Source organism: Ixodes scapularis, unplaced genomic scaffold (genome assembly GCF_016920785.2).
Source record: "Ixodes scapularis isolate PalLabHiFi unplaced genomic scaffold, ASM1692078v2 PGA_scaffold1__304_contigs__length_218370807, whole genome shotgun sequence".
NCBI classification, from domain to species: domain Eukaryota; kingdom Metazoa; phylum Arthropoda; class Arachnida; order Ixodida; family Ixodidae; genus Ixodes; species Ixodes scapularis.
Window position 1 is genome coordinate 81,434,606 of NW_024609846.1, and position 15,537 is coordinate 81,450,142.

At 47.0% G+C, this 15,537-nt stretch overlaps 1 protein-coding gene and 1 non-coding gene across 3 annotated transcripts; one reads left to right on the forward strand and one right to left on the reverse strand.

Annotated features, from left to right (window-relative positions):
* Positions 1-352: 352 nt before the first annotated feature.
* Positions 353-2,187, reverse strand: LOC8037697 (N-alpha-acetyltransferase 38, NatC auxiliary subunit). Of its 2 annotated transcripts, none has more exons than XM_029992021.3 (3): positions 2,077-2,187; positions 1,552-1,699; positions 353-584 (listed from the first exon to the last, which is right to left on the reverse strand). In XM_029992021.3, exons 1-3 carry the CDS (start codon positions 2,077-2,079, stop codon positions 463-465), a joined length of 273 nt encoding a protein of 90 aa, XP_029847881.1. In that variant the 5' UTR covers positions 2,080-2,187; the 3' UTR covers positions 353-462. The 2 variants fall into 2 exon arrangements, with proteins under 2 accessions (XP_029847881.1, XP_040075051.1); XM_040219117.3 differs by lacking the exon at positions 2,077-2,187 and adding an exon at positions 1,900-1,981.
* A 464-nt stretch (positions 2,188-2,651) lies between these two features.
* Positions 2,652-2,723, forward strand: Trnap-ugg. Its single transcript has one exon. It is a non-coding gene; the product is annotated as a tRNA-Pro (tRNA).
* Positions 2,724-15,537: the final 12,814 nt, after the last annotated feature.

A 15,537-nucleotide genomic window follows, 5' to 3' on the forward strand; every position in this document is an offset into this window, starting at 1 on the left:
TCAAAAACGAAAATGAATTGAAAAAGAAATCACTACGACAGAAATAAGATGAAGCTATCAATTTTAAGTATTGTCAATAAATCTGTGCCATCAAAAACTTTAGGAGATTTCAGAGTTTTATGATGCAAAAAAGCATAAACAAAGGGGTGTTTGAACATGTCATTGTGCAATGTGTTGTGATCCAGTCCAGACGGGGCCATTAACTCTTGGAGCAGCAAGTCTTGGTGACAGCGCATTATATCACACCATGTGGAAGTCCTAGAAAGATTTCACAATAATTATCTTCTCTGGCTCTGTAGCTTCACATGGTACACAATCTGCTACTTCACTCTTCTACGACGAGGACAGCGTCTTCCTTGTATGATGAACAATGTTTATTACATAATTTAAGTCCACTGTGTGGATTGAGCATTCTCATGCCTCGATGTACAACAAATTGCCCTCTCTTCAGTTGGAACGGTGTCACAGTGGCCCCTTGCTGTCGCAGTAGCCCTGGCTGGTGTCGTCGATGTGGATAGACATGATGTGCTGTCCTGGAACCATGGCAAGTCCTAGAATCCTTGGCTCCACTGTGGTACCGTTTTCTGTCGAAATGAAGGTCCAATTAAGCTTTTCCAAAACGGTGACAATGACTAAACAAGAGCACACTCTGGACGTCATCAGCATTGTTAGCACCAAAAGTCAGCTGCATGTTGCACAGCCGGTGTTGCTGCACTCCCGCTGACGACAACAATAAGGTTTGTTGAAGAGTGTTCATCTAATCTTTTACCAACGCGGGTAAACAAATAAAAAAAATCAGTGTTTTTTTGTTTTTTTACAGCAAAAATAAACTATGAATCGCTGAACACTCAATTTCTGGCCATTTGGGCAGAGAATGAGCATTTGGCAATGCATAGTTTTCTTCCTTTTTTTTTTTTTTTTTGCAGTAAAGAAACAATTACATTTTTGGGGGGACACCTTCTATAACGGTTAGTCAGGACTTGAGTTGCAAGTGCAAAAGAAATCTGGACGTTGGGGATGTTTATACAGCGCAAGGTAGATCTGCTCTTAATTAGACAACACAACTTCAGTGCTGCAGAGAAGAAATTAGGCTACTACGGCACATTTGTTAACCTCTGTGATGCCGTGCAAGCATGCTCGTCCATATCGAAATGAGCAGAGGCGGGAATGGATCTTTTGTAGAAACATTGGTTCGAGAGTAAATAATTCTAGTACACTCTCTCTCTTTCTTTTGGCTGAGCAGAGTGGGAAGATGGTTTCTGTGTGTTGATTTCAGGGCAGAAGATAAGCCACATGGGGACAAAGGCGAGTTTGGGGGAGCCGTATCTAGGTCACAGCGGCTCAGTGGGAGAACAGGATGTGGCCGACATTTTGGGTGTCGAACTGGTGGGAGAGGCCTTGCGCGCGCATTTTTTTCTAACCAATTAGTCTCGAGCCCAGTCGCGTGTCTAGGTGGCAGCACATATTCGCCAAAAGGTCCATTGAACCCAGGTTTCAGTCCAAGACGGTGTGCTCTCTTCTATCAAATTGCACGTCCGCATCTGTACGCACCTTCGGGCTTGAGGAACTCCGAGCACGACCCGAGGATGACATTTTGATCCCTGTCTGTGCAGAGAAACGTGCCGATCAGGGTCCTGCCGTCGCTCATCTCTATCTTCATGCTCTTGTTGAGCCACTGCTGGAGCCGCTCGCGGCTAGCCTGCACAGGTCGTGTGAGCGAAAAGAGTAAAAGCGTACAATACTAATGAGAGGCGGGCACAGGTTAATTGCTGAATCCTAGCGAGTGAGCAAAAATCGGACCACCACATCATTACGGCGTTAAGTTGACCGAATCACGTGTGATTGACTCGCACAGTACGCTGGCCTGTTACTCGCTTGAATCGCATGTGATTGACTCACACAGTAGGCTGGCCTTTGGTCATTTGAAAGCCACATCAGCGCGCCAGCGAGTGATTGCGTTCGGAAGTGTTGATTAACCGATCAACGACCAAGGCTTTCTTACCGTCCTCAGAACTAAATAATATGCTTTACGTTTTTTAGCTATGGTAAGGAAAGCTGTATCAATATTCCACGAACCATGCTGCGACACCTTGATATCGGCCTGATGAAACAAAATGATTAGAGACTGAGGCCACCGTGATTCAGGCGACAGATTGCCAGCCAAAAGAGGGCGATGGAGGCCGCCATTTTCAAGTGCGTTTGTTTGTTTCGAGTAGTTTCGAGAAGAGTTTCCCGGAATGAGGAGGAAAAAAAGGCCTCGAGTGGATCCGAGTTACTCTAAGGCGTCATGTGACAACACGGCTCAACGCTAGACGTTGTAAGTTTGCCGAAACTTTTTTACTGATTTTACTTTGGAATCCGGAAAAGTGCAGCAAAGCCAAAGGGTTGTTGAAAGCGTTGGGTTGCTTAGTGAGGATGGGAGTGACGTCATAGAGATCAGTGGAGCGACACTTTTTGATCTGAAAGGGTCACCAAGGAATGAAGGCATACTGAGGCATTGGAACAATAGTGCGGCAATGTGATAGGCTTTCTAAACAAATCAGAATGACAAGTCTGTTCATAAAATGTGCACCAAACTAAATTCAAACTCACAATGAAAGAAATCATTGTGATTCATTCATTATCTAGCTTTAATTCCTCTAAGCGTGTCTGGCCCGTTGGTCTAGGGGTATGATTCTCGCTTTGGGTGCGAGAGGTCCCGGGTTCAAATCCCGGACGGGCCCACAGTTTTTGTCTTTTTTTTTTTTAATTGTTATTATTTACGCCACTTCTCACTATGGAGCAAACCGCGTCCTGCCTACCCTAACCATCCCTGAGGACTCGCGAACGACGTTATGCGAGGTCGTTTTGAACAATCTCGAAGCAACAAGGTACTTTACAGAGACGTGGACCTCGCCGTTTCTTTTCGAAGCGTTACACTAATTGACTTCCGCGTTAGAAAACCTTTGTGCGAGTGTGTGCATATTTTTGTTTTAATGAGTTTGGAGTTTCAAGTCTTTGCCTTGAGAGCATCTGCAACTTCCCTGCGACCACTCCCACGTCGGTTACAAGTCAAGACGGTAGGAGAAGCTCCTCCCACAAGCGTGATGCGCCCGTTTCAAATCTCTCCGTAGTCGAAAGAAAAGTTCACTGGAAACGCTCCTTGTTCCGCTTCAATGGATTCCAACGTGTCTCCGATCCCACTTTTTAAGAAAGCGGCCTTTGTATTCATTGGAGGGGGAACCGAGCCCCTGAAAGCAGCCTTTGTATTCATCGGAGGGGGAATTGCTAATCCCCGAAAGTCGTATTTTTTTCCATCGGAGAGGGAAAACTCTAATCTCCCTCTCGTGGCTTTCACAATGCTAAGTCAAAGTGGAAAGATAAAGCAAATATGTACAAAAAGGCAAGACCCTCATTGCGCGTTGGCGGCGACGTCACGGAAACGATGGGACACTATTGGATGCGGATGTGGCGGAGGGATATATGATTCCAACCGACAAAAGTTCAAAAGCAAATAAATGCGTACGCAAAAAAAAAAAAAAAAAAACGCGAAATTTTTTGATTTGATGTGCAGACTGCCGGAATGACCTTGGGGGGCGAGGGTTTTCCTAGCATTGGAGAGCGGTGAAAACCCTCGCCTCCGACCGTCGTATTGCGTGGTCGGGCGTCGGATCCGAGACGGCTTCGTCGTCCGATCGAACAAGAGCGTAAATGGGCCTTTAAACAAACCTTAATTTTTTTTTTTACTAAATAAGTGAAAGATATTGGGCGCGAAGTTTAGATGCGAACCATGTTGGATTAACCTAAGACTGCAGTAGAGAAGAAACATCAAAACGTATGAGATACAGAAAATAGACAGGACGACGTCTCAAACTCAGCTAACTGGTTTATTTAGTCCACCTCCTTATATAGCCTCAATCTCAAGGTCACCTCCACCAACACAAAAGGACGATTCAAGCGCCATAGTCTCCATCTTACAATGCAAGAATGGGGACAACCTTGCAGGTCGACGCAATAAAGCAACATCCATCCACCTTCAAACCTGAACAAAAGAATCTCTTCCCCTTCTATTCTAAACACAGTTCCCACTTTTGATTAAAAAAACGCCGTCTTCACCTACTGCAAAACAACAACAACAACAACAACAAGAGAAGCCAAAGCCTTGAAAAGGGCGAGCAGTATGAATATATAAATAAATAAATAAAATAAACCGAAACGGTTTTTGGAGCCAACACATGTAAAAAAAAATATATATATATATATATAAAATTAAAACAATCCAAATCGGGGTCGCACTTCAAACAATGCAGGTCGCACTTAATAAAAAAAAAAAAAAAAGAGGGAATGACATTATATTTTTAGGAAGCTTTTTGAATTGCTTCCGAACTGTAGCGTAGCGAAGCCTGACTTATACAGTTGCGTAGAGAGTTTATCCGCTCAGTCTCTTTACATCATTTCTGTCTTTGTGTATAATTTCTATCTCCAACCAGTGCTCCGTGCAGTTGTTGCATTAATGTATACGCCAACTCATGTTTACAAACAAACCGGAGCGCCCGGAGCGCCCCTAGCGGACGCCACCGGCGCCGCGCATGCGCGATGGGGGTGTGGGCAAGAAGCTCGCCGTCGCCCATAAACAAACCATTGAAATGCGATGTTGTCGGCGTTGGTGTGAGTCCCCGCGCTCTTTTTGGCGTTGAAATCGTTGATTCTACGTCCTCCTAACGATGTCTGACTACTTGAGCGGCGTCAGCGAAATTACCGAGGCTCGTTACACCAGAAAACTTCGAGTGAATCATCTGACATGCGGCGATTCATTCCGCGTGGACGCCGCAGAATGTACGCTAAAGCCTGATTCACATTAGGGAGTTTTAGTAAACCGTGTTTCCCGCTCCACCAGCCCTCCGCTACGAAGAAACCGCCACTGCGCCTGCGCGCCGATGGCCTTGGCTGTAGAGTACCGGGTAGCGGAGGGGCTAAGCGGAGCGGGAAACACGGTCTACTAAAACTCGCTATTATGAGATTTCGCTCGCAATTTTCGTTAGCGACGTCCCTCGGACTGCAAAAGCGTGAACCGTAGCTGAGATGTCGACGTCGATACTAAAAATCGCAAGCAGAATCTAACCAAGTGAATCAGGCATAGCAAGTCGGTGATGGCCACTGGTAACAATGATCAACATCTCCTTGTATCTACTGTTTACGTCCCCAGCCTGCTTACCAACCTTCAAACTTAAGTCTTTTGAGGCCTGCACTTACTTCTTATCGCAAGTACCGGGCCCACGTTCGGTCTACGGACCGGCGTCGTCTAAGAGAGCAGACGACAAGCAGAAACGTTTGAAAGAGCAGACGACAGTTCGAACGATCAGGCGGCCGTTTGAACTTGAAGACGCACTGAATGTAGTCCGCAGCTGGTCCGTGCAACTTGACGACTTTCCGGGGCTCATTTTGGAACAAAACAAATAAATTTGATGACCAGAAGTATCCGTGGATTCAACCCAAAATGCTTCCCGCCCAAGCAATCGTGGTCCGACGGCGTCTGGTTTTCCGTTTTCACGGCACATATCCACATTCTCGGACGAGCTGAGCGCATGAAAACTGACCTTCAAATCTTTCTCGACACTTTTGGTACAGCTCCAGTCGCAGCATTTTGACGAGAAGGCGGGTTTTTGTCTGGTTCCTTTCAAAACAACGCAGGAATACACGTCTCACATGGGCATTTCCGCCCACAGCCCCGGACCGGAAGTGCGTCCGACGCGCCACCACCGCGGCGTGACGTAACAGAGATGAGTTTGTGTATCATGAGTTGAATTAACCCGCCTATTTTCTGCCCCTTCTACGCTTTGATGTTTCTTCTCTACCCGTCTCAGGTTAATCCAACATGGTTAATATTCACCAGCTCGCCTGCACCCTTACGATATTTTAGACACGAGACTCCGCGGTCGCTCTCCCGCTGTCTTTTTTACCCACTCTAAGAGTCACCCCCCCCCCCCCCCCCCCCCCCCAAAAAAAAAAAAAAGGCTCACTTTTTTTTTTTTTTGAGGGGGGGGGGGGGAATAATTTTTAAACTGGCAATTATTCGCGGTAATTTGTACATATCAACACTTATTCGTGGCCTTGATGTTTGTATCGTTTGCTACAGTGAAATAAACGTTTCTCTTTTCAATCTGCCCGCAACTTTTTTTTTTTTCCACTAGCGCACCATTTGCACATAATTCGAACAGCATCGGCGTGTAATTCCGATGAGTTGACAGACAGCTGAGAAAGGCACATGTGCGTACGCTTTCATCACCAAACAAGCAGCACCAAATACGCAATGTCACGGTGTTCTCTGTCTTTCCGTGAGGCTTTGCGCTTTTAGTCTGTGCGTCTGTTTGTGTGTTTTCTAGTATTAAACTGCGCTATGGCTTAGGTGAAACGAAACATATCTTTTTCATTTGCTGGTGTTCCCAATGTGACCCAGCCAACTTTGAACATAAGATAACATAAGATGATAAGATAAGACCTTTGCAAAAATCGCCTTCTGCGCGCTGCCATCTCTGTCTGCTGGGCGGTGGGACGCCTTCTGAGCATGCGTTGTTGATCTGCGGTGCGCTATAGACGCTTTACAGCAGCTGTGCATGGGCGCCGCCATAACTGACCTTCAGTTTTTGTTCCCTCTTATTCCGTTCGCTTCACTTCGTCATTACCACAGCAGGACAGGTTATTGCCATTTTAGATGCTACTGTGTTCTTGTGCCCAGCATAGGCCGTTGTGAAGACCCGTCAACGCCCGCTTCAGTGGCTCGGCATCTCGGTAAGACAAGAGAAGGGCGGCCATGGCGGCTCAATCTGGCGCGTGTGTAAAGCGTCTATATCGGACCCTGCGCATGCGTCCACAGCTCAGTGACTCAGCATTTTTCGCCCGGGTGATAAGCGATGCAGAGGTCTATTGAAGACACAGAATGTTAAACTCCTACGCACTGTAAGGTTAGGAGCGTCCAAGACAGAGCTTCAGTGTGACACATAAAGTGTGACCATGACTTATAAATAAAGCGGATGTTCTAGACTTGGATTGAGCGCTTTGATAATAGATTCAAAAATATACGAAGGAGTCAGACAAAGAGGACGGACAGGAAAAACAGCTTTCGACTTTCGAGACATTGAGGTCTTTATTGCCAGGCCGAGAAGCAACGAGCAGTTCGCGCTAACTTTGTCGCGTTATGTATAGACGCTTTCAGGCAGCTGCGCATGGGCGCCGCCATAACCAACCTTCAGTTTTTTTTTTTTGTTTTTTTTTTTCCCCTTATTCCGTTCGCTTGACTTCATCACTGCCACAGCAGAACAGGTGCTACTGTGTCCTTCTTTCCGGCATAGGCCTTTCTGGAGGCTCGTCAACGCCCGCTTCAGTGGCCGGCATCTCGGTAAGACAAGAGAAGGTCGGCAATGGCGGCTGTCAGGGTTCGTCCGGGATGATGAGAAAAGGCAGATACAAGGATATATTTAAAAACAAACAACGATAAACAAGGAAAGGAAAGGAAGAAAAGTAAAAGAATCCTCGAAAAACAGAAGACATAAGAACCGGTCACTCAAAACGTGTTCGTCTTACGCATAGCCACCAGCGTACCCTGACTTGCGTTGCTGGTTCCCTTGACCGTGATGGGTTCGATGCCTTGCCACGGTGGACGGAGGCAGGTATGTTTGAGATCGGCCCAGGATGCCGAGACGGAGCCGGGTATGTTTATGCCGGGGTGCGTTGACGCCGGAGTGCAGGTGCGTTGACGCCGGAGCGGAGCCGGAGCGGAGCCGGAGCGGAGCGGACCCGCGGTCTTATCGCGCTTCTCTTTTTCTTTTCCTTCCGCCAGTTGTCAGTCGAAGAACGTGACAGCGGCTCAGTTTGGCGCGTGTTCAAAGCGTCTACACGGGAGTCCCAACCATCCACGTCGTCTGCCCGACTTTTTTTATTTCACAGATTTGGCATTTTTGATTTGCATTTTGTCGTTTTAGCCGCTCTTTAGCGTTCAAAAATGTCATCAGATTTGAATCACATGACGATCGCCTCATAATCGGTATAAAACGTCCGGACGAGGCTACAACGTCATATCCGTATACGCCAAAAAGGGCGTGTACGTGAAGCGATTGGGTCACGGGTGTTTGGTTTGGGTCAAGGGACTTCAAGTATAGTGACATTCTTTGAAGCGCCGACCGCGTGACGATGCAGGTTTTAGGAAGCGAATGGCGGCGCACAGCAGAAGAATGAACTCAATGACGCCATTTTGTTCCTACGGAATATGCTTCGTCGTTCGTTTAGTTGTCGCTACTTCTAAAAAAAAGCATCAAGAGACTTTAGGTAACACGGCACTGGCCGCGCCCTTGCACGGCCACACTACAGTCCAGGCATTTTATTCGCCCTTTCTCGCGTGAGTTGAAACATGGTGGCGCCCACAGTTTATTGATTCCACTGTGGTGGCGCCCACAGTTTATCATATACAGTTTGCCCACTGTAGAATAAGCCTGTGGTAATCGCAAACCACGTGATCGAGGGCCTTGTGTGAATAAAACTACAATGTAGAACTTAACTAATTACATATTATTCACACAATATAAATTATATTGACAACCAATTAATTCAAAAAGAGCGAAAGTTCCTTAAACAATTATTTAAACTCGTAAAAGCGCCCTCTCACCACGGATGGGGTAACTAACCACATTTTATGCTTCGTTTTTATTGTTTTGCTTTTCAAGATGGCGGCCCCCATGGCATTTTGTGTACCCGGTTCTCGCGCCCGCTTGCGTTGCGCTTTCGCTTTATTGTGACGTGCGCCCCACTGGACGACAATCACAGGTAATTTATTCACACAAGAGTTATTTCAAGCAGGCAAATGTTTATTTTCGCTCTAGATAGTACAATTTATAAGAAAATGTTACAAACAGCACATGCAATGATGCGGTTGCTGACGGGTATTATCGAACATACACGGTAGTACAAACAGTTTGAATGTTAGCCTTCGAGCTATGTGCATAAACAATGATAAACCTAAGATCAACAAACATAGTCTAACCACGTAGAAGTAAAGTCGCGGTAAAGGTATTTCAAAACAGCTATTCATAAACCATGCAAAAAAAAATGCACAGACGCGACAGTTTTACATAACGAGTACGATTACAAACCAGTTGCTTTAACAGTAACTACAGGCTAATGTGGTAAAGAATAAAGCTGTGCTTGGAGGTGCATTTGACCTGCCTGTCCTTTCCCCCCAAGATGAATGTTCAACACACCTGGGGGCTATGTTCGACGACAAATGTTTTGTTTCTCCTAAAAAGAAACGGAAGTGATGGAAGTGAAGATATTGCGTCTGATTGGTTTGAGGCTCAAATGATGAAAGTTCCCGCTTTCGTCATTTGAGCCTCTAACTAATCAAACGTGATATCGTCACTTCCATCACTTCCTTTTCTTCTTAGGAGAAACAAGAGATTTGTCGAACATTGCCCCCCTGGTCAGTTTTCTATGAGATATGTTGGATCTAGCCAGTCAATTTTTTCAGCACAATGTTTAGCTGTTAGGTTCGATGACAGCGCGCCTTTACAACTCTCCGTCTCCTGATCTGCATAACGGGGCTACTGGCCCTTCGACAAAAATATCACCTATCATCGACATACCGTAAGCACCTAGAATGCCACTTTCCGACTGCAGTATGACCATTGAACATTGTCATACATGGAAGCAACCTCCTGGCTCAGCATTCTTCACTCATCGCCCTCGCCAACCTCAAATAATCTTGTTATTGCTGATCACCGGCTCTAAAGCTATATTAACTCTCAACGTCTCAAATAGTATGTGGCTTGGGGTCTAAACTTTGCGTTTTAGCCCTCTTCTGGAACAGAGCTTGTTCCAAAATTTGCAGGAGCGTCAAAACAAGAAGAGGGCTGTTCACCTTCATATCGCTCACGGGTGTATCTTCAAACTCCGGCTCACGTCCCACCTGCCCCTACTGTTTCCTGTCTGTCGACAATGTCGCCACTCTCCAATGCGACATTTATGATTTGTGGTTCCACCAGAAATGTGAAGATGTATCTCTCGCTTTGTATAGACGCCTCTCCTCATTATCAACCGAGTGGCTCTGTGCGGCTTGCCAGCTCCCACCCCTGGCCGATGACCTCTTTGCATCCCCTAAGCAGCACGGAGCCCCTGTGTACACCACCATCATCGCCAACTCTACCAAGTAGTTCTCCGACCCGCCTCCGGCGAGCGACATCGGAAGCATTCACCGTTCGCATGACAACTCCGTGTTTGGCATAGTTGTCGTGTGAAAAGTGCGCGATCGGAGTCTACAGACTCCAATCACGTTTGGTTTTCCAACATTTGCTTCCTAAAAAACAACTTCCTGACTTTAAAGCGCTGAAGTAATCTTTTCCGAATACAATATTCGCTGTGTGCGAGACATGGCTGGACGCCTGTCTTTGGTGGGCAATTAATGGGGAATTAATCAATCTCGCACAATTCTCTTTATTCCTGCAAAACTGTCCCTCCTTGGGGCGAAAGAGTCCGTCCTCGCCATGCCATAACACCTGCCCTGCCAACGTCTCGACCACCTCACCCCTTCGGGTCTAGAAGCCATCTTTGTCGAGGTATCTTGTAACCATGGAAAGCTTCTTCTGGTGTCTACCTACTGCCCACAACAATCGTACGCCCTCCTCCAAAAGAGCCTACAGCGCGTCGACCCCAGCAAGTTCTCTGCACTGTTCATCTGATCGACTTGATGACATGCTGTAAGGCGTATTGGAAACTGCTGGCCTCACCCAACTTCATGACGCCTCATTCTACATTTCTCAAAACAGCAACGCTACATTCCTCGACCTCGTCTGCACCAATAATCCCACCTTATCCTACCACTGCACAGTGAAATCCAGCCTACCAGGCAGTGATCGCAGTGCTCTCCTCACCAATATCCATTGCCCTAAGCGAGGTCATCAAGCCAAGAAGTTCCAGCAGTTCTAAAAAACTGATTTCCCTCATCTCAATCAGCTCATCCACCTCGCTTCCTGGTTCATCGTGTTTGATCACCCATCGGCTGACGACCTCTCACTCAACATATCAGCAATTCAGCACAAATGTGTTCACCCTAAGGATCAACAGGAGGCGTGGCAGCCTTCCATGGATGACAAAGGAGATTGCAGTCTTAATCAGACGTAAACACTGACTATTCAAAAAAGTGCCTCTAAATCCCACTAATCTTAACCAAGCCCACCAGGCACGTACCGAAGTCAAGCATCTCATTCATATCTCCCATAACGGTTACCTACCAACTAAGAGCAAAAGCAACCTGCCAGCCCAAACTCTTGGGCATGTTTTCACTGTAAAAAAAAATGTTCCACGCGCCGGTCTTCACACATCACGGCAGGCCCTATTCTAATCTTGACGACATAGCAGAGCTCTTCTCTTACCACTTTTCTCAGGCTGCAGCATTACTTGACCCTACCGCACCTAACCTTTGTCCCACCCAACCCACAACTCAGCCATTCAAGGCCACACCAGCAATCACACTCTCTTCCATAGTCATTCTTCAAAGGCTCACGCTGCAGAACCCAGGGATCCTGGGTTCAAGCCCCACCCCTGCCCGTTTCGATCTGGATGAGCATCGTACCGGCGTGCAGTGGTGTATCACTACTGCGTGAGCACGTTAAAGACCCCAGGCTAGCGGTTGTACTGCACTGGCTAAATTGCTCATCTACAGCGTGTGACTCGTCGCAACTTTAAAATGGCTGACCAACTACACGCTGTATAAATATCCCCACAACCCAATTTTTTTTTTTTTTTTCATTCTTCAAAGTGAAACTTACGAAACCCTCGCCTGTGTCAACTCCTCTCAACACCCTGGACCAGACAGCCTCCGCCCTGCATTGCTTAAATCCTGTGCTGGCTGTATGTCCCCCGTCCTCACTCGCCTCTTCAACGATCTTCTCTCCTACAGCTCTGTTCCTAAATCCTGGAAAGTTGAGTCAGTAACACCTCTCAAAAAGGGACACGGTGCCCCCTCAAGTCTAACATCCACTTGTGACGGAGTGTATTACCGACTCATTCGGTGCTGTGTGTGCGGGCACGTGTGTGTGTGTGTGTGTCCCACCGTGGCGTTCGCGCCAGATTAGAAAGAATCTTCGCCTCGCGGCCAGGGGAAGAAAAGAGGACAAAGAAGAGGGACAGCAAAAAAAGGGCGGTTTAGCCATCGCAAGCCTTCGGACGGAGAACGTTGTAGCAGTTGTCTGTGTCGCGAATTCAAGCCGAGTTTAGATAAAGTTATATGTGCCAGAACTAGTGCTGGGTACTGTCTCTCCTCAACGTCGGGGCCCGACGTTGAGGAGAGACAGTACCCAGGACTAGTTCCGGCACATATAACTTTATCTAAACTCAGCTTGAGTTCGCGACACAGACAACTGCTACGACGTTCTCCGTCCGAAGGCTTGCGATGGCTAAACCAAACAATGGAGCCCCCGCCAATATGGTTTCCGCCCGGCAGGAGCTGCGAATCGGCCCTTGCAGCTTTCACTTATGCACTCAGCACCAGCCTCGACAACCGAACTCCGTGCGAGATCGTCCAGTTAGACTTCAGAAAGGCTTTTAACAGCACAGACCACAGCTTGTTCCTATCCAAACTCCAACAGATGGGAATCTCCAGCATGAGGAATTAAAAATTTACTTTTTCACACTACCTTATTCTTCAAGGGCTCTTTTCGTGATTTAGCACAAACTGGAAACACTACTAACAGGTAGGGTGTCCACTGAGCTAAGTTATGTGTGCCATTGCGTGTCAAAGGGGCTTTGAGAAAACTAATTGAAGAACACTTTGTCCAAGCTCAAGAGAAAAAATCTTGTTCTTGACCACTGGCTAACACAACATGATGGCAGCAACCGGTTATTGTTGTTTTCTTCCGGTGACTTCAGAACGAGGTCTACTGGCACGGCAACCAGCTGTGGTTGTCGTGCTGATCCCTAAGACAGATCGTGATGAGGAAGAGCTAGAGCCCTCCCGGCCACTGTTTTTTCCCAGATATGCAGAACTACCTTTACTGCACTTACCCAAACATTTACGCAGTTTGTCATATGATGAGTTGCAGATTATTGTCAAGTGACCACTTGTGGCCTGCGACATAATTGCATAAGAGATCATAGAATAGATGCCAGAACCCTCATGAGGAACGTTATGCCGCAATGTCAATTTCGGTGGCCCTATTACAGCTATAATCTGTTTCAGCCTAATTTTACAAAGAAAAGCACTGCCGCCCTTTGGAGCTAATCAGAGCAACGAAACAAGTTTTGTGAGAGCTCTCCGTAGGAGGAGTATACTCCCACAATATGTTGTCCCGTCCCTCAGCCAAATGTTCCGGTTGTCTCGTTGGTGCCGTAGCTTTGGTAATGCCCTGTAAGCTGCAGAAGGATGAGTCAACCTAGTTCCAGTAACAGTTCACCTCACGTACGAATATGACCAGAAAATGCTCATGCCACCCAAGGATGAGGGTCGACAAATTTCCCAGCGTACGGTCTCCGATTTTCTTCTTGAGGCCCAGATGATGAGCTGCCTCTTGAGTTTTCTCACTTCATCCCCCTGGTTACGGATGGTTCTTGTCTCTGGTGTCCGGCCCTTGCAGCTTGCCTCCACACGTTTGTCGCCCTCGTGGTATTCTCTGCGATTCTCCGAGGAACCATCGTACTGGAACAAGAAAGTAACAGCATACAGTGAATGGACGAAGTGAGACACACCTTATACTCAGGGGCAGATCCAGAACTCCCTTTGGGGGGGGGCAGAAAGTTTGTAAGGATGCTATTCTCCCCTTCTTTCGTGTGCACCGGGGGGTCCAGCCATGTCAAGTTGCCCTCTGAGATGGGGGAGGGGGGTCGACTTTGTTTGGGGGGGGGGGGGGGCGCCCCCCCTTGGATCTGTCCCTGCTTATACTTCTAAATTAGATAAGTACTGTGGGTCTTACTGTATGATGTGCCAAGCGGAGATAAATAATATCTGTAGCTTGACGGGAGGAGGAGGGGTCTCGACGCATGCTGGACGACAGGTGCCAGATGCTGCCATACCCACAGGGTATCCTGACGAGAGAGAGAAGACAGGTGTGAGCCCAGGAAATTGGCATGTTTGAGCAACACTTTTTTTAGAGGTGCCTTCTGTTAATTCCCTTGAGGGGACATCCATTTGACTATTTAATTCAGAATTATGTTCAATGTGCCCAGTCAACTTGCTTACCCTGTTTGCAAATATATAACAACTGATAAATTCACTTTTTATAAGAGTAAAGCTATACGCACTCCGGAGTGCGCTTCGCGCGGAAATGGCTATACGCACTCCTCCGAGAGATCATGCCGCTCGGGCCACCCTTTTCGAACGGCGCGTGAATCACTGGGGCGCTCGCTAACACAGCCCCCCGCCTGCGTTCACGCCGCTTCGCGGCGACAGTATCGGCTGCTAATTACTAAGCGTAACCAGTACACGCCGCTTCGCGGCGTCCAGCCGGCAATCCAAGCCCCGCTGTCCCCGATCGCACCTCCGGAAAGGGAGTCCGATACCATTTAGTTCTGCAAAGTTTCTCGACAACATTCGATTTTTTTTTTTTTTTACTGTTCATTGCAAAAAAGGAAATGTCGTAAATATCGCCAAATGCCTCAACTAAACAAAATGTTTGAAAAAAAAGAAAAAAAAAAAGTAGGCTTACCGCGGATCGAACCCGCGTCCAACTGCGTATGAAGCGGACACCCTAACCACTACGCCATGGCACCGCTTAGGAAACTCGTTGTGTCCACTCTTTTTATACGAGAAAAGCGGAGTGCGTATAGCCATTTCCGTCCGAAGCGCACTCCGGAGTGCGTATAGCTTTACTCTTTTATAATGTTGCGTTTTTTTGTTGTTTTTTTTATCTTGAGCTATGATGACATCTTCTCTTTTATGATTTTACAGATTAGCAAATCCCAGGTTACGTCCTGATCCGCGTCATTTGCCACGATATTTATATTTTTTCAGTAAAGTGGTGTGCAAGCTTCGATACGTGGAGGTTGCGCGTGAACAAGCAATTCATTACGCTCGACCGTTTTACAAGTCACGTCCGACGTACATACGACTAAGAAATTAACCGAGTCACATGCACTGCGTTGGAGAAAAGACGATCGTGCCATGGCCTGACGCGAAGGACAGCACGAGCACTTTAAAATGTTTGCACTCACCAGCAACGAGCTTGAAACGGAATCCCGGAATCTTGAACGGCGAAGTGAGTCCCCGGCTTTTTGGCTTCTTGCCTGAGCAGGCCCATTTAGAACACATTCATAGCGTGATTCGGTAACTCACGTGACATTAAAACGCCAAGCGAGGATCCAACCGAAAGGGAAATGTACTAGGAAAGAGAAATTCGCAGAACAGCAACACCGACAACGCCGACAACGCGACCGGCGACATGCCTTCGGTTAGGGCAATGAACTTTTTGAAGCTAACGGTAACTGCTCGATTTTTTCTTTCCATGTTGGTTTATCATTATTAACTAGCTTATTATGTTTTCTAAAAATATTAACATTAACGCACTCAATTTAGTCAATTGC